Here is a 23,445-nt window from a genome sequence, read left to right as displayed (position 1 = left end):
TGATATTAGGGTGGCGGCCCGCCCCCCCAACGGCCCCGCCCGCCCCCCCTGGAAGGTCAAGTAAAAAAATATAGCGCCAGATCACAAAATAAGTAATTTAAGGTTACCTTTACCATAAAACATGTAAAATTATTGACTGCTGTCATTCAAAGAAACACATGAACATCATAATTCATTTAAGTGTTTGTGTCCGTGTCCGCCGCGCCGCGCCCCTGCCACCGTCCCTCTCCCCCCCCCCCCCCCCCCCCCCCCCGCCTAAGCTGTAAACCTAGGGGAAACACTGTTAACCCTTACAGCACATCAATCATCCAGATGCATCACTGCCAATCACCTCTTCTGTAGAGTTTTTTTATCATTATGATTGACAGGAACACATGTCTTATAGTCGATTGGTAAACTGTCTGTGAAGTGTGTAATGTACAGAAATAAAAAGATGACAAGTATTAAAATTCACCCTGAAGGGGCATCTGGCCTTATAATAAACAATAGTGTGTGCGTGCGTTTGTGTGTGTGTGTGTGTGTGTGTGTGTGTGTGTGTGTGTGTGTGTGTGTGCTCAATTGGATTTGTATTCATTTTGTCTTTCCGAATGTTCCTCTGCCAGAGGATAACAGTGTTCCAAAGGTGCTCATACTAATGTGGATGTATGTGATAAAGTGCTATTTGCTGTGGTGTTGTGCTAAAGTGTTGTTCTAAATGTTGCTCTAGAGCTTACTGGCAAATATAAATAGAAACATTCATGCTCTCAGAATGTACTTTCCCTCTAGGAAGTATGGTACCACAGGTGGCCCTGATTGGCCCAGGGATGTCATGTGGTACTTTGTTCATGAAATGCAATTGGGTGAATTGTAAGGGCCTTTTTTTGAGGAGAAGCCTTTTTGACAGGCAGAAGCAGCCCAGAGGAGATGCTGGAAAGTCAGGGGGTGGAGGACTGAAGTGGGAAGTAGAAGTGTGTGTGTGTGTGTGTGTGTGTGTGTGTGTGTGTGTGTGTGTGTGTGTGTGTGTGTGTGTGTGTGTGTGTGTCAGTGTGAGTAGTAGGGGGGTCTTCAATGTGGGCGCATAGCTGATGCACTTGTGGAGGCGGACAAACAACATCACAGTGGCTGGAAGGGGCAGGGATGTGGAGAGATGACATCATGGAGGCTGGATGCACAGGGCTGTGAGTGACTGAGCCACATAACATGGCAACAGCTCAGGGGGTTGGAAAGAGGGGGGTGGGCTTTGACATTGCAGAGACACGGGGGATGAAGGGACAGGCTGTGACTGTGCAATAAACACTCTTGACAAGCATTGTGATACAGGAAGAATGCACATGGGATTTGGGTTCATTCTTACTAAAAGTCCCTCAGGGCCCTGCCCAAGGTCCAATCTGTTATCAATCTTTAATCTTTTTACTCCCTAATGAGATACAATTTTGGAGTGCACTTTTCTTTTTAAATCATACACCAGTGATATGCTTTTAAGAACAACTGATTGTATGCAATCATTTAGTCTAGTTACAGAATTATATCTGAAGAACTGTTGGTAAGAAAAGCTAAAGAAAATGTGGTCAATCAAGGAGGCCATACATCAGAAATTACTTCACAGGAAAAGTCATCACAGACAACCGGCAAAATGAGCTCTGTACTTCACAGACTCTGTTTTTCAGTCTGTGACAGTATTGGGTTGATATCGTAAACGTATGTTGATTTTGTAGTTCTTAGATGCTTTTGGTAACTAACTACTTCACACAAATGTCTGGAGATGCACAGACACGACCGATATGTAATCTCTTTAAATGGCCTAGGGTCAGTCAGTCAGTAAAACAGCAAAATATTCATTGTATATTCATGTTTGACATCTGAAATGTTAGCAGAGGACCCAGTGCCTATTTTGTTCATTTTCTTGCTGTTATGGTTAACGGGCGCCATCTGGTGGCAATTGTGATGAAGCGCTATTAGTGACATTGTGGAAGTAAAGGTAATTTTGAAGAGGACGCGTAGACGAACTCAACTCACCGATTAACATAGACAGACATATTGTTAACAAACAGAATCAGGAAGCAAAGGATGATTCAACTGAAACTTTGCAAACAATAAACGACATGAAATTGATACAACTATCGGTTCAGCCGCTATATCATTGCAGGTATTTGCAAGTGAAGGTGCTTGTGTGTCACAATCTACTGATTACTTTCCTGTATGTCATTGTGCTCCTTAACATGGCATGATTCGAATAATTCGCTCACACCGTCCATGCTTAACTACCGAAAGAGAAACGAACCCCCTGCCTTTAGACGAGCACTAGATCATTCCAGCTTGTACCATTTGTTCCAGCGGTGAGCACTGCACCAGAATCAGTGAGTGTCTCTCATTGGCTTACTAGTGCACTCGCCAACCTCGTCGCTCTCGCCATCAGTTGTCTGTGTATTATAATGGCTGCTAGATGGGGATACTAGTAACCATTTCAACTACAAGCCAAAGGGCAAACCAAGAAAGCGTCAGCCTGATGGGGGTAAATTAAACGTTAAAAATCCTTAATGAAAGATGGCTTAACCCTTTGGTATTTTTCAATCACGAATAAAGGTGAACTCTGATCCACTTTACTTGGTGACTGACATTCCTAATTTATACCATATCCACTCAGTTTATGGTCTAAAACCAGAGCTCAGCTATAGCCGAAATAGGCTAAATACTCGCCCAACTAAAACAGAAGCTGCTCAATTAAAACGGAAATAATAAAGCTTTAATTTATTTAAATTTCCGAGTGTTAAACGTACTTTCAATGATTGTTTTGGGGAGTTTTAAAGAGTCATGACAATGCAGCCCGACACATTTGCAATTTTTATCATCAGTATTAGGCCTAGTGCATTGCAGTAAAGTTGTATTGTGTTTTTTTTTTTCTTCATTTAAAGGGGAACCAAAGGGGTGAAATGATGAATATATGGACAAAGTGCTGTAGCCTTTCTTCAATAAACTTTTCGTCATATTTTAGTATTCACCATTGTTCAGGTTAAACCGAAGTTCCTCAATATATATATATATATATATATTTTGGTGTCATTAGAATCCCTTTCACGATTAAGCTGAGGGATTCGATAATGGAAGAGTCGGTTTGTTTGATGATTTACAAAAAATGTGGATAAAGATCTGCTGCATTAGAGAGATTGGCTGAGGGGGCATCCACATGAGTTCAGCTGTTGAACCACGAGACAGACGCAGATGCTTCACACCGCTACAAAAAGAACACAGTGTACTTTACTTTGTGTCTCTCACTCCCTCCACGAATTGCATACATCTGTAGCATTTAAAATGCTTATGTGAGCAAGGGAATGAAGGGAAGCAAAACTATATGTCCGCTAAAAGATTATTATTCTCATATTATTGAGTGATATATAACAAAACTGTTCGTAAAAAATATGTGGTGCATGTGTCTCCTTATATAATATATATAAGCATATCTATATACTATATTGAATACTATAATAGCCTACTTATATTGTGTATTATAACAAACTTTGCATGGAACAAAGAAATCAGTCTATGAAAACTATTGGACAGATGAATAGATGGTGCTTCTTTCTCATCCTTCCTCAACAACATATAACAAGTGTGCACACGCCAGTATCCACAGACGAATGAGTCAAAACACAGTGTTACGTTGTCTGCAATAGAGACAAAGGACAGGGGACATCTAATAAAAATCTGCTAATGAGTTTGCATCCAGTAGCCAAAGATTAATGTGAATTGCTGCCCAAAGTTCTGGTAATCTCTCTCTCTCTCTCTCTCTCTCTCTCTCTCTCTCTCTCTCTGTCTCTCTCCATCCTTCCCTCTCTTTCTCATTCTCGTTCTCACTCACCCCCATGAACACACCCCACCAGAGCTTGGACACTGTGCTATCCTCATCATGTACCATAAGACTCACCCATCAACATTACAAATGTGACGCTTCACTGTGTGTGTGGCTGGATAAATCCAGCCTCCGTTTCTTCTTCCTCCTCCTCCTCCTCCTCCTCCTCCACCCCCCCCCCCCCTCCCCCAACCACCATCCCCCCATCTCTCCTCTCCCTCTTTCTCTCTTTCTCTCACATGCAAGTGTACACCCAGGTGGATAGCTCCACAGATTTATTTGAATTTTGTGGTGCAATTTGGTTGCTTTTGAAAAGTTAAGATGGAGGACTACCATAAACCTGATCAACAGACAGTCCAGGCTCTGAGGAACATTGCCAATCGCTTGCGGATCAACTCAATCAAAGCCACGACAGCAGCAGGCAGTGGGTAAGTCTTTCTATATTCTGAAACAATAGAAAGGTCAGTGCTCCCATACACAGAGTGGGTAGGTCATCTCACAAAACCTCAACTTCATCCAAGACAGACTCTGTGGGCACAGAGATTCATTACAGACAGATTCATCATTCACTTCCATCTCAGGCATGTGGAGCACTACACAAACTATTCCCTCATTTGACACACTCATCACATACATACATGCAAAAGCAGATGCTTACACACAGATACACACACACACAAACATGGCTTGCTGAGAAGCAGTTTCATTGTTCTCATGGTGTACCCTGCATAGAAAGGCAATGCAATGATGATATGATGGCCTCTGAAAAGTGGAGAAAGAGATTGAAATTAGTCGTGAATATATCTCTTTCACATTGTCTGCATTAGGAAGAAAAAATAAACATATTTAATTGCCTTCAGCAATCTTACGTTTGTTCTTGAACGATACTTTTTTTAATCCATTACGTAAGTGGTCACATTTGTGAAGAGGGTTGCTAAGTCACTATGAAATAATTATGGGAAATGTAGCACACTGGTCTCCGAAGCACCCCGCGCGCAGAAAGGCTCGGAATCTCCGCTTCGTCGTAGGAGCGCACGTGAGGAGATGCTCGTGCCAGCCAGGGCGCATTGTACTATATATTTATTTTAGTGTCAGGAACTAAGGGTAGCCCGCCTAGCCTGCCAACCAAAGCGTTAAACCTTCCTACAGTTAAGACATCTGGCACACACAATTGTTTTGGTATGATTGAGAATATTAATAAAAATAGTTCTATTTTATTTATTAAAGTTATCTACAATAATATTCTGGATTTCATCCCAAATGGCTTTGGATGTAAGATGAAAGTATATATTCTACGCATATTTCAACTATGCTACTTCATCTAGGGATCTTTTAGTGCGTAACACTATATTCATACTTTATCTGTGAGATCTGTAAGATCTTCACATTACTGAAAGGGGTTTCTGCCGAATAGCTGCACTGTAGCGTACTCTAATCCCCTGTGACGGGAACAAACGTTGCATCAAATTAAACTGCACAATGAAAGGTCGAGGTGTGTAGTGTGTTCAAATGCATAGGTACTATGTAGTACTTTCTGAGGAGCACACTAAGTCACAGGTCACAGAAAAAACAGTATTTTCAAATATTTTGTGATGTATCCTCGATTGCTGTGAACTGTCACACCGTGGTGTACATCTGTTAGAGTATCAGAGGGAGAAATAGGGTTGGGTTACGTAAGACCGGACAGATTTAGGAGAGGGGGCAGCTGTGGCACGCGCTGTACAAGTTAAAACGAATGGCGGCATTCTGCCTTTGCTAAAATGCAATCCCCCATCTTCCATTATGAGAAAAGGAAATACGTGACTTGTTTTATTTTCTGTTGTTTGTTGCTGCTATGTGGTGCATGTTGACATCTCATGTTAAACTTATCATAAGGACGAGATGGCAAAGGAAACATCCTGATTTAAACCTACCTTTGGATAAAATAAGTTGTTAATTTTACTTGGAGCTTGCATCCCCTGCGTGTTTGTGTGTGTGTGTGTGAGTGTGAGAGAGAGAGAGAGAGAGAGAGAGAGAGAGAGAGAGAGAGAGAGAGAGAGAGAGAGAAAGAGAGGATAAGTGACCTAACTGTGGTCTCTTCTGGCCTTTGGTGCACAGGTACCCCACATCATGCTGCAGTCCAGCTGAGATTATGTCCGTCCTCTTCTTCCACACTATGAAATACCGACCCGAGGACCCCAAAAACCCCAATAATGACCGATTCATTCTGTCTAAGGTAAGCACTCCAAGATCAACCCAAGTCATGCCCTTGGTGTTCAGTGTCCATTTGGGCATTATAGTGTTTTTCAACCGTCTTAAATGCTGTTGAAATGATTATCATATGTCCACTTTACCTTATATGGTTTACCAGAGTCATTGAATCGTACCATAGTAATTATGGTGATTTAAGTTGCCGTTATTCAATAAAATAAAAATAAAAAGCTTAATCATGGTGTGTGTAATTCGTATATAATTACATAATACGTGAAATAAAATAAAAAATAATATTAAGTATTGTATAGTCTTACAATTTCTATACTACACTATTGTCTTATATATTATACATATTCAGTTGTGTGTCAGATTTATTCTGATTATATTAGAAACAAATATTTAGTATTTTGTAACTTTTGAAGTCTGTACTGTAATGTTGGGTTGTGTGGTAATCCCCTTCCTGTAGGGTCACGCTGCCCCAGCACTCTACTCCATGTGGGCGGAGACTGGCTTCCTGAAGGAGAGTGAGCTCCTAAGCCTGTGTCAGGTGGATTCCACCTTAGAGGCACATCCCACCCCAGTGAGTTGCTCTCTCTCTCTCTCTCTCCCTCTCTCTCTCTCTCTCTCTCTCTCCCTCTCTCTCTCTCTCTCTGTAACAAACATACACACAATCATTCAATCACACAAGTATAAGTTTGGCTGTTCGCCTTGCTCCTTAGGGGACACACACCCTGGGGCCGTTCACATTTTGTACCTACAGATGCACGCTTCATTGCTTCTTATACGTAACTCATTTCCATGGGCACAATGCAATGCACTAAATATGTTTGTGAATTGTAATTTCAGAAGCAGCCATTTGTGGATGTGGCAACCGGTTCTCTAGGCCAGGGCCTCGGAGTGGCTTGTGGGATGGCCTACACGGGGAAGTATTTTGATAAGTCCAGGTAAGATGGAAACATGGTGGTACTACAAAGTGACTCTGAACAGATGGATTCAACATGACAAGCATTCTCACATGACCTTTAGTTGCACACCTGTGCTGAACTGTGAACTTGATGTGCCAAGACACACCTAGCTTGTTCTTTTTGTCCTGGTGAGTGAGCTTTTCTGTGTGTGTGTGTGTGTGTGTGTGTGTGTGTTTTTTGCACTGCTCATTTTAGCTCAAGCTTTTTGGGTGTGTTGTTGCAGCATGCTCTACCCTCCCCGGTTCTTCTGCTCCAATAATCAGAGGCCCCAACGGCAATCACCCAGTTACTTTTACTATCCAGACTAAATTGGATTTCAGAGGGAGATGCAGGCATCCCCGACTGTGCCATGCTGTGAGTTGTGAAAGGGAGTCGCTATGTGTTGCTACCTTAGCAGTGACCCAAGCATTGATGCTCACATATCCTATTTTCAATTTTCAATCTGACAAAACCCTTAAAATTGTTTTATTATTTACAAAAAGGACCAAAACTAGGCAAACTGTATGTATTGATAATTGAGAACAGCAAAGAAAGATATCAAAACAGAGAGAGAGAGAGTAAGGTTATGTGGCGTGTGTGAGGTGTGAGAGCAAGTGAGAGAGAGGGTGGCGTGTTTGGTTTTTTCGGGTTGGGTTAGCAATGGCAGATAGTCAATTCCCCAGCCCATTCACAGCCTTGAGTCTCTCACCTTTAATGGAATTGAGCAGGTTTGACTGGAATGTGTCATGTCAAATGAACTCATTACAAAGAGAGAGGGGGGCAGTGAAAATGCTTTTTTGTGGCATGTGCTTTATGGATCACTTACATCATCTGTAAATGAGGGACAGGGCTAGAAGAACATGTCACTTTGTGAATAATAGAAGGTATAACCACAATGCTTGTAGTGCTAATAATAATGTCATGTCAAATTTGTTATTTTATGAACAAATTGTCATTTAATGTACAATTACAATTACGGGGGCAGCCGTGGCCTACTGGTTAGGGTTTCGGGCCGGTAACCGGAGGGTGGCCGGTTCGATCTCCGACCAGTAGGAAAAATGTGGGAGGGGGAAGTGGTAGAGCACTGCTCTCCCATGCCCACATCCACGGCTGAGGTGCCCTTGAGCAAGGCACCTAACCCCAATCACTGCTCCCCGGGCACTCAAAAGCAGCACACTGCTCCGGGTTAGTGTGCTTCACTGTGTGTATCACTATCCTGGATGGGTAAAATTCAGAGTGTGTGTGTCACTATCTCTGCCGTAAACAGTCACTAGTCACTAGGGCTCATTTCCTTTTCCAATTATCTATTGTATAAATATGAATGTAATTAGATTTGTGACTGAACTTGACTGTGTGTGTTGCTTTGTGTGTAGTTACCGAGTGTACTGCCTGCTGGGGGATGGGGAGATGTCCGAGGGGGCGGTATGGGAGGCCATGGCCTTTGCCTCCTATTACCAGCTGGACAACCTGGTAGCCATACTGGACATCAACCGCCTGGGCCAGAGTGAGCCAGCTCCCCTTCAGCACCACGTGGAGAAGTACCAGAAACGCTGTGAAGCATTTGGGTAAGTGCATTTGGTTTGTGTGTGTGGGAGGGTGGGTATGTCCACATGAGTGTATGGGTATGGCTATGGGTAGTTTCTGCAAAGGCTTACAGTTAGGGTTAGCAGTACGTACAGTGTAAATCGTTTTTTAGTCTTGATTTTTTGCCAATGCATACTTCATCGCGTATGATTGAAGCGTCAGTGTGATCCCCTCTGGCTGTGTGTCTTTAGGTGGCACTCCATCATTGTGGACGGCCACAGTGTAGAGGAGCTGTGCAAAGCTCTGTCTCAGCCAAGACACCAGCCCACTGCCATCATTGCCAAGACCATCAAGGGCAAAGGAATTTCGGGTAAAAATGCTCAGCACAAAAAACTGACAGTATCACTCTGCATTTCCAATTTTTTAGGTAACAGACAATAATATTTGACCTCATTGTACGGATGTGTGTGTCTATAGTGGCAGAGGACAAGATGGGCTGGCATGCCAAGCCGCTGCCCAAAGAGATGGCAGAGACTGTGATGCGTGACCTACAAAGCCGCATCTTGAACAGCAACAAGCGCCTGTACCCAGCCACGCCCACAGAGGATGCCCCTCCAGTCAGCCTGCGCAACATTCGCATGCCCAGCGGCCCCAGCTACAAGCCTGGGGAGAAGGTGGGTGCTATGCCCCTGGTCACACTCTCCACTCTCTCCAATTCCCATTTGTATCTGTTCAAATTCTTTTCCAGGAAAACAAGCACTTTATAATATATTATGGGTTTGAAAGATACACTTTTGAACAGTTTTTTGGCTCTGTAGTTACTGTATATAATATTATTGTATATTATTATACAAACACACATACAATATATTTGAGGTGTGTTGGAGGCTGTTGATCATCAGAATAAGATGGGAGCCCTTTGCTCTTCTTCCACCTCAGATGTCCACGCGGAAGGCCTATGGGATGGCCCTTGCTAAACTCGGCCGCTACAACGAGCGTGTGGTGGCCTTGGACGGAGACACCAAGAACTTCACCTGCTCAGAGATCTTCAAGAATGAACACCCAAACCGCTATGTGGAGTGCTACATCGCCCAGCAAAACATGGTAAGAGGCCTCTGTCCCTCCCCCGCCAGCCCAGAGACCAAGCCAGCACAGCTCTGCCCTGGAGTCTTTATCAGATGCTTCATTGGGTCTGTGCCGTGCAAGTGTAGTAAATGCTAGCCCTCGTGTGCACTGCGGCCATCAGCAATTGCAGAATGAAATAGACTAGGGCTCTCTCAGGGCGGGAGATTGTAACTGAGGACATGCCCTCAAAGTATATTTCATTGAGCACCAGATGTGAAGTTATAAGGATAGGGGATGTATGGAATATCTGTTGGACTCTGCTCTGCTGTAGAAGGCAGTCTTCCTGTGAGCTGTGTGGTTGGCTGGATAAAATGCCTCTTTGAGTCTCTCTCTGTTACTGGTTCACTGAATAATGCATGTCTGCCCATCCATAATGTAACACTGGCGAAGACATGACCCACTTATGCCTCAGCATCCACTGCGTCAGCGTGCCTCCTGTTAGGCAAGCATAGGGAAATAACCTCTCTTTTTCTCAGATTCTCTCCCTTGCCCTCTTTCTCTCTCTGCCCCATTCTCACAGACATGTCATATGCTTCCTCATGTAGACACTTTCCATCTCTCACTCTAATCGATATTCAAATATAGACTCTCTCTGTCAGTCCTCTTACACCATTTCCATTCTATCTGAGATACAATATACAATCTCTCCTTCTTTTACACAAAGAGTAAAAATGTGCTCTCAGTGCACTCAGCCTTCTGAACACAGTTTTAAAATGCCATAGAGCCAGCCAAAAGGATGTAGGTCAGGCGTTCATGGGGGAGGATGACTATTGGCTGTGACAGGCCTGCTGAGAAGTTTAATATTAATGTCAGCTGTGGGCGGAGCTGTGCATTTGATTGGCTGGCCCATTGTCTCAAAGCCTTACACACCTCAGAGCCATGGCCTCATCCTCATTAGAGACCGACCCACACAACAGTGCGTAAATAATCACAACAGACACAACTAATTACGAAACAATGACATGAAATTCAGTACATAGATAGTGATATGAAAGATAGTTAATTTACTCCTGAAGTCATTTGTTTTGACATAATTCATGTAAATTAGCCAATAATAAATTTGCATTGGTTTTTCAACAAAAAATAATTCTCAAAAAAAATCCTGTTTTGTTATTGGCAAACAGATTGTTTATGTGCAATGTCCTATATCAATGTTAAGTGATCCTCTTGTATTTTGGAATAAACATATATCTCCACAAGTAGGTAATGGTCTGGTAGGTCTAGGTGTGGAGAATAGGGTATGTAGTTATCCTAGGTGCCTTAGAGATTTCAAAGGGCAAGCACAATGAGGCTGAGCTCTGAAAGTATGCGGGAGGATTCGAGTCGGAGGACAAACACAGGAAACAGGATATGAGCCAGGGTGAGTGGCGCACACTGCCACTGATCCCTCTCATGTGCGCTTTAAGCTGTGGTTCCTGTGTCTCCACTGAAACACCTCCTGCAGGGCAGATGCTTCTCTCAGTCTCCAGGAACTCATAACCTTTCATGCAGGGAGGTGTGCCTGCTTTCCCTGTATCATGATTGGTCTAGGCATCAGGCCCAACCTGCTCCACATCTCTAACCCAACAATCTCCAGCAGCATGATGGGTAAGGAACTCTGAACTCTTCTCTTCTCCCTTTTAGGTGAGTGTTGCCATGGGCTGTGCGACACGTGAGAGGAACATTGTGTTTGCCAGCACCCTGGCCTCCTTCTTCACACGCGCCTACGACCAGCTACGCATGGCCGCCATCTCCGAGAGCAACATCAACCTGTGCGGCTCTCACTGTGGACTCTCCATTGGTGAGCTCTCCCCTCCATCTTGGCCAATCCCAAGCTCTCCCCATCCACCCACACGTCCTAACCTCCCTGTGGTCACCCACCTGTGCACCTCCAAGGACCTCTCCTATGTGTTTACCTCCCTGAACTGCTACCTCACCCAACTCCCACACCCAGCTTTGCTCCTCACTGTAGTTGCTCCCTCATGCTGTTCCTGCACCAACAGCACTTCAGTTCACTTGTTTCAGCTTGTTTATATAATTTAGGCAAGCACTGCCACTGGAAGCATTTGGGGTACTACAGGAACATGGTTAAGAACTCACAACCAAACCTTTACTTAAATATCGTCCTCTGTGGCTGCCAAAGTTAAGCCACTGGTTACTCCCCTCTCCTGATGTCTTTCTGTGTTTCTCTAATGTGTGTTGTTTTCTCCCTCACCCCTCCTTCCTACCTCCTGGAGATTGTGCACTCCTAAGCACCCAGCCCCTCCCTCTCTCACTCCCCCTGTCAAACTCGGAGGCCGTCTCTGGGTGACCAGGTGTCCCTCCATTAGCCCAGGTACACTGCATGCTACTCTTGACTGTCCACCCTTGTCTGCATGCCCTACTCTTTTTAGTTTGACTTGACTTTTAACGTCAATCTGCTCTTGACTCTACCTTTAACTATGTAAAGGTACAGTGCCCCCACAATTATTGGCACCCCTGGTAGAGGTGAGTGAAAAGGATTATTAGAAATTCACCTTTTGGTGAATTAACTTAATCTCAAACGTGTAAAAAAATCAACTTTTAAGCAACTTTGAAGCCATTTTATTCTGAGGAAAAAATAAATAATTATTTTTAACCAAAAAAATCTAGTTTATTTCCCCCACAGACATAGTGAGGAGGATGGTAAGACAATGCTCTAGGATCACTATTGACGAGTTACAGAAAAAAGGTCACAAAGTCTCCAAAATTACCATCAAATGCCACTGCCATGCCAGCAGAGTAAACCCAGAGTTTGCTAAATGATACTGGAACTTTGACTGGAACCATGTTCTAAGGTAAGATGAAACAAGAACTGAGCCTTTCAGCAACAGACACTCAAGGCGGGTTTTGTGTAAAAGGAAGGATGACCACACTATAAAAAAAGATCCTGATCCCCATTGTTAAGGATGCTGTAGAGTCTATGATGTTGTGTGGCTGTTTTTACCTCCGAAGGCCCTGGGAACCTCGTTAGGGTACATGGCATCATGGACTCCATGAAATACCAGGACATTTTAAATCAAAATCTGGCTGCCTTTGCCAATAATTTTAAACTCATCATTGAGTCTTCTAGGGCGATAGAGATCTGAAAAACATGAACACATCAACAGTGGTTTACTGACCAAAAAAATCAAACTGGCCATGGCCATCTCAGTGCCCTGATCTAAACTTAAAGAAAACCTGTCGGGATGGGGGTGGGCAATGTAAAGTCTTGACTAGGGCTACAACACTGTCTGGGCCAGCCCTGCCCCCAGGATCCGTAAAGCACAGGTTAGCTGAGCGAGAATATTAAAACAATGGACCAGGCGAAATATTGTAATGAAAATCAGGATCACAGGGACATTTACCTGAGAAGCATAGTCTCCCCCATTTACACTACTCAGTATGGACGATGTCAACTTGTCAAGGACACCATAGAATAGTGTACCACCAGCTATTGCTGAGACAGTATGCATGGTGGTTTCCGACCAGTGGTCCAGGAAAAAAGAAAAGTACCTCAGTGCCAAGGGAGATACTGTCCAGGTACTGTCTGTAGGTGTGAGCTACAGACAGTACCTGGATGTTGCTATGGTTCCCAGGTGTTCCTCTCTCTAGGTAAACCTGAGGGAGAAAAGAAAAACACAATAATTAATTATTAGAGCAATTAATTATCAGAGCAATGATGTGCACAAGTGACCAGAGGATGTGGAGGTTGAACAAACAGTTGTGAGAATTTGACTTCTGAGCTGAGAAATGTAACAAAGCGATTGAGAAAACTGTAAAAACAAGTATTGACCTTTAAGTTTGAATCAAAATAGTGCAAATTAAATTGCCAGTTGCAAAATGCTTTGTCATATTGCATGACCAATTTGTACACTCAAATGCCAGTTGCAAAATGGACGTCCAACAACCATGATGAAATACTGTGTTACATTGTTAAACTTCTACAGATTTAATTCTGTTGTCACATTGACTGCTAGAAAGATGCCACGACAACATGATTGAAAAAAAGTAAAATTAAAATGAACTTCAAATGTTCGTCGGTTACCATCATTGATTAGCCAGTTGAACTCAGTTGCGAATTGCATATCTGTTCCATTAGTACCATATGGATTGGTTAGCATGTGGACAGAAGTTAACACCCAATTAAATCCCAATTGTAACTGTAATTACCTGAGGTTAATTGCAATGCAAGTAAATCAACTGACCTTGACCGGAAGTCGTGTGAGTTCCTGTTGAAGTTGCCAAGTAAAAAATATAATAATAATACAATATATTAATGACAATGACCAAATTAACAGGATGCATGGCTGATTGTGTGTGATTGTGCGTGCATGTCTGTGTGTTTGTGAGGGTGCTAGCGTGAGCTAACCAAACACTGTATAGGAGCTAGGTAGCTAGTTAGCTTGCGTAAGCTACTGTAATTTAAGCTTACCAATTTACTAATTTGAGCCTAAACCCATTGATTATGTGTGTTTGTGATGTGTAACATATATCTTTTATCAGTCATTTACATTATTTACCGCTAGTACTTACACCGACACAAGTGTAAGTAAGTTGCCACTAATGTTTAACAGCAGCGTTACACGTGACACAACATTAAAAGTCAGGCAATCGTCATTGTTACTCAAGGACAAAATGAAGGTCCTGGAAGTAGCCTGGTATTAGCCAATTTCCGTTCCAGTCAGGTGAAACGTCTTAAAAAAATCAGTGACCAGAATTACTTCCTGTTACCATTGATCGTCTGCTTATCACCCATTATCTACCGACAGTAGTCTCAAATGCCCTGCTCTGTATTTCCAAACCTTATAAGATGTTATAACGGCAAAGGGATGAAATAAAGGGGTGCCAATAATTGTGGTACATTGTTAAAAACAAGTATCAGAATTACTTTGCTTGTTTTAAAGGTTGCATTTTTCTCACTATTTCACTGTGAGACTGAGCTAATTCTCCAGGTGTGCCAATAATTGTGAAGGGGACTGTATGTGTTTGTACATGTGTGGATGTATATTTGTATGTGTTTTTTTATTTGTGTGTGTGTGTGTGAATGTGATTGAATTGTTCTGTGTGAATGTGTATGAATGCATGTGCATTTCTGTCTCCCAGGTGAGGACGGGCCTTCCCAGATGGGTCTGGAGGACGTTGCCATGTTCAGGTCCCTCCCCAATGCCACTGTCTTCTACCCTAGTGATGGTGTATCCACTGAGAAGGCAGTTGAGCTGGCGGCAAACACAAAGGTCACCACCTGCCCCCTTTATCCTTAATAACTAAGCTGTATCTAAGCCCAGTTCACAGATATGAGATGATACAAAGTCATGTTTATGATGCATCTCACTCCACTACTCCACCTCTCACCTCTCCCTGTCCCTCTGCCTCTCTGAACCCTACTGTCATGTTTCTCTTTCCAGGGAGTGTGTTATGTGAGAACCAGCGGACCAGAGACCTCCATTATCTACAACAGTAATGAGGACTTCCATGTTGGACAAGCGAAAGTGAGTTAAATAATGACACAGCTGACGGGGGCACTCTCACATCTTGATGATGCACTTGTCATGAATACTTCAAACTGATAAAAAAGTCATATTGACAGTCGTAATGTTGTTCATATAGGACTGTTTATAAAAATAAGGACTGTTCATAAATATAAGACATCAGGTTTTATCCCATTAAAGGGGCTATCATACATGTTGCAGATTGGGTGCACACCCCTACCTCCTTTCCCTTTGAGAAGTAATAAAAACATTTGGCCCAAGGTGGCAAAGGGTGGAGGCTATGTTCCCGCTCATTACTTTTGTGTTCCCTCCCAATTCCCAATTCTATGAGCTAAACCATGTCATGGCAATACATGTTAGTGGCAAATAGACAAAGAGTGGGAGAACAGGATTGAGGTGTTATTCAAAATGTAGGCTATTGTGTAGGAATGCAAAACGTATTGCAAAGGAATGTAAAAGTATCATAGGTAGCAAAAAAAAATCTCACCTTCAATTTTTCCCCCATTATGACCCTGAGGGGGGTTTCGTAGAAGGCTATATGTAGCATGAAAACATTTATCCAGGCTACCATTAGTGTCTCGGTCAATTCATAGTTATAGGTTGCATATACTTAGTCTACCATTAATGTTAATTGATGGGCTTGCTATTCAGCTACATGTTAATACTAACTACAGAATCAGCATGGCTTACTTACACTTTACTGAAAATGGATTGAGGCTCTGTAGTTCAAAAAAATGTGTTCCATTTCTCCACAAATTAACAAATACTTAAACTGTCACTATTCAAGCCTCTGAAATGGCACTTTAGCAATTAAAAACACCATTCCTGACAGAGTGGGCTTATGCCAGTGACGGCATCTGTACTTTGCTGCTGTTTTATGATACATTGCCTCACTAGCGCCTCTTGATTCTACATATATATTACATATAGCGCCTCTAAATTGTGAGGTAATTATGTTAAGGCTTAGGGTTGAGGTGAGGTGTAGGCTCAGGTTATGGATGATCATTGTCAGATGATTTAATGAAATAGATATTGAATGTGCAGGGACGTGCACAGGAAGCCGCCACGCCCCCGTCCCCTGGACGCATACTTTGCCTATATCACTTGAAACTCTCACTTACCGCCGCCGCCGCCGCCACGCTCCCGTCCCCTGGTCGCATATTCTGCCTATAATACTTGGAAATTGTCAGGGTCGATCACTAACCGCCGCTGCCACGCCCCCGTCCCCTGGACGCTTATTTCGCAATTATTTTGTCTAGGCCTAATATATATATATTTCCTTCGGAGGGGCAACTTCAGTCGAGGAGGGCAAACGGGCAGTTGCTCGAGCAACCTTAGCCCCCTCCTTTGCACGTCCCTGTGAATGTGTGTAAAACAGGCTACTCAAAGAAAGTATTTCCACACGTGTTAATGGTGACTGCACATACCTCTGTCGTCTTTTCAGATTGTGTGTCAGAGCAAAGATGATCAGGTGACTGTGATTGGAGCAGGTGTAACCATCCATGAGGCCCTTGCTGCTGCAGAGCAGCTGAAGAAAGGTATGGACAGAAATGCCCTTAGTTACTGCCCTTGGTTACTCTTGTTCCCCTCTTCACCACAAGCACAAAGCAGCTCTGACCACAGCTTCTGATTGGAGCCTTGTTTGTTCAACTGTTTTGTCTTGGAATTTTGTACTCTGAACCTTATTATCTGTTTTGACTATTCAATCATGCCTGTAAATTACCCACGTTATTTACGTAAGCCTGAGAGTCTGTGTGTTTTATAACCCACTGTCATTCCCTAGCCCTCAGTGTGGTGAATGCTCTGTGCTATGTGCAAACAGAAGTGGAGTGGGTAAGGCGAGGGAGTCAGGATAGAATGACATTAGGCGGTAGTGACCCAGTTGTACTAAACATTTATATGGTAGCTTCAGGCAGCAGTTTAAATACATAAATACCCAATCAATCAGGCACCACTTACACACTACCGAATTATACTATTTTTCTTACTGAGCCCAATAATACAAGTAAAGTACTTTGATAAACATGGTGAGCTTTTGTTGTAATTAACAGTTTCATCTGCAGTTGCCTTATTAACTTTGGATTATCTCTTGGCAGAGAGGATCTTTATTCGTGTTATCGATCCCTTCACCATCAAACCACTGGATGCTAAGACCATAATCGACCAAGCAAGGTCCACTAGGGGGCGTATCATCACTGTGGAGGACCACTACTATGAGGGTGGGTGTGTCCTTTGTGCTGTCTACACATTCACTTTTCAATTTGAATGTCAACTTACATTTGTCTGGCTCCCCTGCAAGGCCGACTTGACCTATGATACTGCATTTTGGTGCAAGTAAACTCTCATTGGTTAAAATGCTGTGATGTGCTTTGCACAAATGTTTCCATTGGCTAGAGAGGTCACACTGTCATGTGGTGGCATGTGCTTATTGGTCAGAGGGATGTGGAGTGTGTTGCCACGAGAGCAAATTTGGCATCCTTGTGCATGTGTATGTGAAATTGTGTGTGTGTGTGTGTGGCTGTATGAATGTGTTTATGAGTGTGCCGCCTGTGTGTGTTGTGTGTGTGTGTGTAATGTTGAGGGTTAGGAAGGGGCAGCCTGCTGTCAGGTCTTCTTAAGTAAGTGTGCGCCCGTGAGGCTGTGGGTGACCTAGATAATACAGACAGCCTTGCACCACTCTTCTCTAGTGTGAGTGTGTGCGTGTGCGTGTGTGTGCACGTTAGAGCATAGGAGAGAGTGTGTAGACAGAGAGACAGAGGATAGATGGATATACTGTGGGTACATTTGTAAATTTGTGAGCTTGTGGGGGTAGGGGGAAGACTGAGTATCAGCAAATGATTCTGATGTGTGCATGCTTTGTTAGTGTTTAAACTGCACAACACCACCCAGTCTGCAAGCTTGAAATTTTGAACCTAATTGTAAGGCATAATGTGTGTTTTGTGCAATTCCTCAGGTGGCCTGGGGGAGGCAGTGTGCTCAGCTGTTGTGAATGAGCAGGGCTTCTCTCTGCACCGCATGGCCGTGTCCCATGTGCCCAGAAGTGGTAAGCCGGCCGAGCTGCTCAAGGCCTACGGTATTGACCGTGATGCCATCACCCAGGCCGTGCGCAAGATGCTCAGCTCCTCAGCCAACGCCAAGTAACCCGTCAACGCCCAAAATGCCCTGCCCACTCCACTAAACCCAACCCTCATTATAAAACAGGGACAGTGTGTCACGACTCCCACACACACAAAAAAAAGGTTTTGTTTTCCCACATCCCCTCACTGTGAAAGCCCCAATGTGAGTACTGTTGTAATGTGAGTGATGTCATGTACATTTTTTTGAAGTATCCTCCAGACTGTCCAGGATCGTCCTTTCCATCAGATCCCACACATAATCATACACAAAAATACATATGTCCAGGAAAAGACCAACAATATTAACAGACTCTGGCAGTATTACCATGCACTGAAACAGACACACACACACACACACTCTCCCTCACTGTCTTAAGGTATGTCACTTAATTTAGTTAAAACATGAGATTGCAAAAGGTCCTCTGCCTGAATCCACGGGTTTGCCGTGCTGATAGTCGCTTGTTTTCAGTTACCATGTCAGTTTTTGTGTACCATGTGATGTGTTTTTGCATTAACCAGGACAGGTCTCGTCTAATTCAACAAATTATACAGTTTGCAGCATTATATTTTACTATTTTTTATATTGTTCTAATGTAGTTTGGATGTATGGGGCAGGGCGCATATCTAGGGACTGGGGTGGCATAGGTGACAAATGACAAATCTCGTAATCAGAATATCAGTACAAGTGTGAAGTGAGTAGATATTAGCATAAAAATACAAATGTATGTGTGGCATAATTGTCCATCCAACCCCTGAATCATACAGATCAACATCTATCGTCATGGGGACGGGGACGGGGGGGGGGGGACAACCCTTAACACTGAAAGGCTGATTCAAAGCAGGGGTTTGGGGATGTGGTGGAGAGGGAGGACACACTGAGACTGATAGGTGATTTGGCCAGGGACCAGACTAGTGCCAGCAGCATGTCGTCATGTACCATCAGAACTGTGAACACCTCCTTTGTTACTTTTCTATCTATGTATGTACCTTTTTTGCCATTGATTAAAGCCCTCTACATTTGAATTGTGAGTTTGCTGTGTAAAGTTGTGTACTGGTGAAAATTCCCCATTCAAGAACCTCCAGCTTTGCACTGTGTGGAGATTGACAGCTCTTGCATGATAGGATTTTGTATGGTATGGTTAAAAACTGAACTGTGGTCTTTTAGTTGTTTTTTCAAATCACTCAGAGGCTTGTGTGGTAAATGTTAACACATTACAATTTTAATGCTTGAGCCAGATATTACAGACCAAAAGTAAAATGAAACATGAAAAAATATTGGAATTGTCATCTAACAAATCCATTTATAATAGTTACAATAGTTTACATTAACCAAATGAAGAATTATCCACAATCTACAACAATATTATTAATTTCAATATTATATATTCATATTATATATTATACAATATTGTCCAATCAATGGAGTTCTGTTTGACTCTTCAGTCTCTGTTCCTCAGTGGCAGCTCCAACACAATTCTATCACATAACTTTTGGATGATCTGGTTCTAAGAATCTAGGAAGACCCCGCTGAGCTGCAAAATAGTTTAGTCACCTTTAGGTCCAAGCCACAAGCTTGATAGGGCCCCAAAATGGCTTCCGTTGCCTTGACGTCCATATGCAGGTCCATGAGGATGAGAAGGAGCCATGAATGAGCCATATTTATCATTAACACAAGTGTCTCTAAGTAGATAGTCACTGACAGTCAAATGATTTGACCACAAATCTAAGTTTTGATTTAATGATTATTCTACTTGTCTTTAGCTTTCTTACCACAATAAAGTAGGAGCCTTCAAGAATCACTGGGAGTATTGGTAATAAAATCCCCTATGCTTCTTCCTGGGAAAGCACAAAAAGCACAAAATAATATAGTACAGAGTAGACCATTTGAGTTGTTCTCCACTAAAGTAGACAAATACAGTGTAATGTATCAGCAGGAGATGCTTATATGGATTATTGGATGCATTAACATACTTGCCGTTGTATTATGTTTTATATAGTTCATCTAACTTTCCTACTATTTTCCGGTTATTATCTCAACATGAGAGAAATCTCCTAATTTCAGCAGGAATTTTCTTAAACATGCTGGATGGTATATTAAAAAGAAATCTTGAAAACGCCATTCCTTTTTTAATTCTGAATTTTTAGCTTTTGAATTCTGTTTCGAGCTACTGATATCATGATGAAATCAGTCTTTACTCACCACAGGGATTTGCATTTACGTGTTTCTCCACAGATTGCAAATACAATCAAGCCACAGCCATAGGAGAAAGTACACACTATGAGATAAGAGCAATTAGGTCTTGCTTCAGTGATCACTAATATTTGAAATGGATGCAAATATTGTCATTGATGATTAAATGATGAATAAATGGTTAATGGCTCCTACTGTGACATGTTTCAAGGTTGCATAGGGCCACAGGCACAGCAGCACACAATCCCCAGTACACATCTGATGAAAGTAATCAGAGGGTGAGACTTCATTGGGTTAAGGACCAACAGGAAAACCCAGAGCAAGACAGAAGTGTCTGAAGTGGAAGGGGGGGTTACCTTTCCTTTTGTATGGTGAACCCCTGCATTTCTTAGTGTGAGGAGGTATACCTGTAAAGTACAGCAATAGATTTTAGTCAACATTTGATCCGATACTTGACCTTTAAGCAAGACATGTACAACCATGCGCTTGTTCAGTTTTGATTCACTAATTTCTTGTTGTTATGGACTATGTATTTAAGAGTACCCCTCAGAAACAGGAACCATAATGTGATAGTACTGGTAAAGCAGACTCAAGGCTAGGCTTAATTTATCATGTTTATTTTTTTCCGATGCGTCAGAACAGAACCAACTCACCAAAGGATATGCCAACTAATTCAAAAACGATTGTGAAAAACAGAGTGAGGAGAGATGGCATTACAAAACCTGCCAAGGCAATCAGATATAAATTAATAGACATTTAAAATCAGAAGTTCAGAAATGAGTTGATACTCTTTGTTTTACATTAAAAGGAAATTACTTTAAAAGGAAATTACTTTGTTATTAGTGTGACCTATTTAAAATGTGTGGTACTAACACTATTTCACAAAGGTAAATGAGAGGTACTCACTTTGGTACGGCCTAAAGCTGATGAGTCCACATCCCAATCCAAAACAAAAGGAGAAGAAATGATGGAATTTATCTGTCAAAGAAGAAAAATTACCATAAGATTCAAGACAATAATAACATCAACCAGTTTCTCTTTCAGTTTAGGCAGGGTCACACAAACTTACAATATTTGTAGAAGTTCAACATTTCTCCTTCATTAAAAGTATGTAAAAATAGAACTACTATTTCTGTCCCACTCCTCCTTATTTTGATCCAGTTTGAATTAGAGCAATTTTCTCACAACTGAGAACACAGAGAGTACAGTGCATAGTGTCAGATGGGTGTGAGTACTGTAATCACAGCAAAACAGGGAAGTCCCTTCACCAAACCAGTTCCCGTCTGGAAAGTCCACAGGTCATTTATGACAACATAAGAAAGACCGTAAATATTTTTTTCAGTTTGTATTCGACATTATGCAAATTGCAAATGTTATAGTGCAAAGCATGTCATAAGAAGGACAGGGTGGTTGTTTATTTGTGAACATACTTGTGATGGTACAAAGTGATACTTTCTGTTCTTCTTATCTCAGTAACTCTGTTAAATGGACACTGCCTGTGAGAGATTGCATCTGCCTCTCACAGACTGCTTGTCACTCTGTGTGTTTCTGATCCTTCTGCAGAAAACTGGTTATTATCAGAGATTCCCACCACAAGTTACATTTTATAGCAGGAGTTAAAACTTTAGCAATGTAAATCCAGTTTGGTTTTGGCAAACTCATAAAATCCAATTACATGGTGCATTTTACAAAAAGGTCATGTTGCCTGCTTTGCAATTGTATCCTAATTGAATCAAAGTTCACCACTGGTGGCAGTATGCTTGTACTTGTTAAAGGCATGGTCCTCAATCCTGGCAAATGTTTTTGATCTTTGAGTTCAACAGCCACATACATCCCTCCCTTCCAGTAATGTTGGACCATGAGCGCTTAGGAGTGGGCACAAACACAGCAGTTGAGAGCACACTGAACAGACATCTACCGGAACATGAGGATAATTTCAGAACTGCACGTTCAAGTCAAACGTTCATTAACACTGCTGTATCTGAGAAAAAAAAATGAGAAACTGTGTTTAATGAACAAACAAATATAAAAGAGCTTTGGACGTTTAATGTTACTTCATACTTGCATGATCTCCAAACTGCAAAATGGAACAGCCAATTAACCCCGTTTTTAACTGCTACAGGGGCTATTTTTTCTGCTTAGAGAGCAATACATTACAAAATACATCACTTTGAGATCTATGAACCTTAGATGTGTGGAAGCCATTGATAACTTCACTGTGACTGGAGACAAAGTAGGATATGTACAGTATATATACACTGCGATAATCCCGAGCATGCTACTGAAATGCCCATTGCGAATGACGAATTCACTGTCCAGTTTTTTATTTCATTGGTCTCTTAAACTATGAAATCCACTTTTGTGGTCTTAATTTACCATTAAAAAAAAGGCAAATGTACATTTAAAGTGGTGTTGTGTTCTTCAATGAAATACTGGTGAAGAATTGTGCCCACAACAAGACTGGTGAGAACCCCTAACCCTTCAATGGGATTGTACATGTATCTCCTTTGGTTAGGGACATGTGATATAGGAATATATCAGGTACAGAGAACCATATTATTTAAACGACCTCCAGTACTATAGAGAGATTGCTCTGTGTGTGTACAAGTAGAAAAAAAAGGCAAAAATCAGGATTCAGTCTGGAAGATTTGTAAATAATTTCAAGATATTCAATTTTGTCAGAATCTTTTGTGACAAAATCTGTGTCCGATTTTATCCGCAATGCATATTTGCAGATATTTCATACCTGTAGCCAGCAGATGGCACCCGAGAAACACGACCTCTCCAGGTTTTACATCCCAGCGGTCAACAAGCCGCATAGCAAGGAGGATGACGTTGCTTAGGATTGAGACAACCAGGGATTTGTGTATTCGTCTACAAACAGTAATGCATCATGGGAGTAGTAGTGAACGTTTCAATACGTTCGTCAGTTCTTCTCAGTGTCTTTGCTTGAAGTACTGTAACTCCCATGAATCATCAAAATCGTCTTTGGTCACTGCGTCTTTCCAGATGGATGAGCTCAGCTCTGAGTTCTTCCCCCCTCCGAGCGGAAAGTGGC

The 23,445-nt window shown here is 42.3% G+C and overlaps 1 protein-coding gene across 1 annotated transcript; it reads left to right on the top strand.

Moving 5' to 3' along the window:
- Positions 1 to 4,147: 4,147 nt before the first annotated feature.
- Positions 4,148 to 18,221, top strand: tkta (transketolase a; the record flags this gene model as incomplete). Its single annotated transcript, XM_080845882.1, has 14 exons — positions 4,148 to 4,254; positions 5,924 to 6,041; positions 6,486 to 6,599; positions 6,866 to 6,963; positions 8,337 to 8,528; positions 8,739 to 8,857; positions 8,965 to 9,161; positions 9,427 to 9,591; positions 11,236 to 11,392; positions 14,695 to 14,825; positions 14,997 to 15,080; positions 16,525 to 16,618; positions 17,177 to 17,299; positions 18,034 to 18,221. The coding sequence occupies 14 exons, from the start codon at positions 4,148 to 4,150 to the stop codon at positions 18,219 to 18,221; spliced, it is 1,887 nt and encodes a 628-aa protein (XP_080702008.1).
- Positions 18,222 to 23,445: the final 5,224 nt, after the last annotated feature.

This window comes from Sprattus sprattus (assembly GCF_963457725.1).
Source record: "Sprattus sprattus genome assembly, chromosome: 10".
Taxonomy (NCBI): Eukaryota; Metazoa; Chordata; class Actinopteri; order Clupeiformes; family Clupeidae; genus Sprattus; species Sprattus sprattus.
The sequence above is the reverse complement of the archived record's forward strand: the minus strand, read 5'-3'. Positions and strand labels throughout refer to the sequence as shown.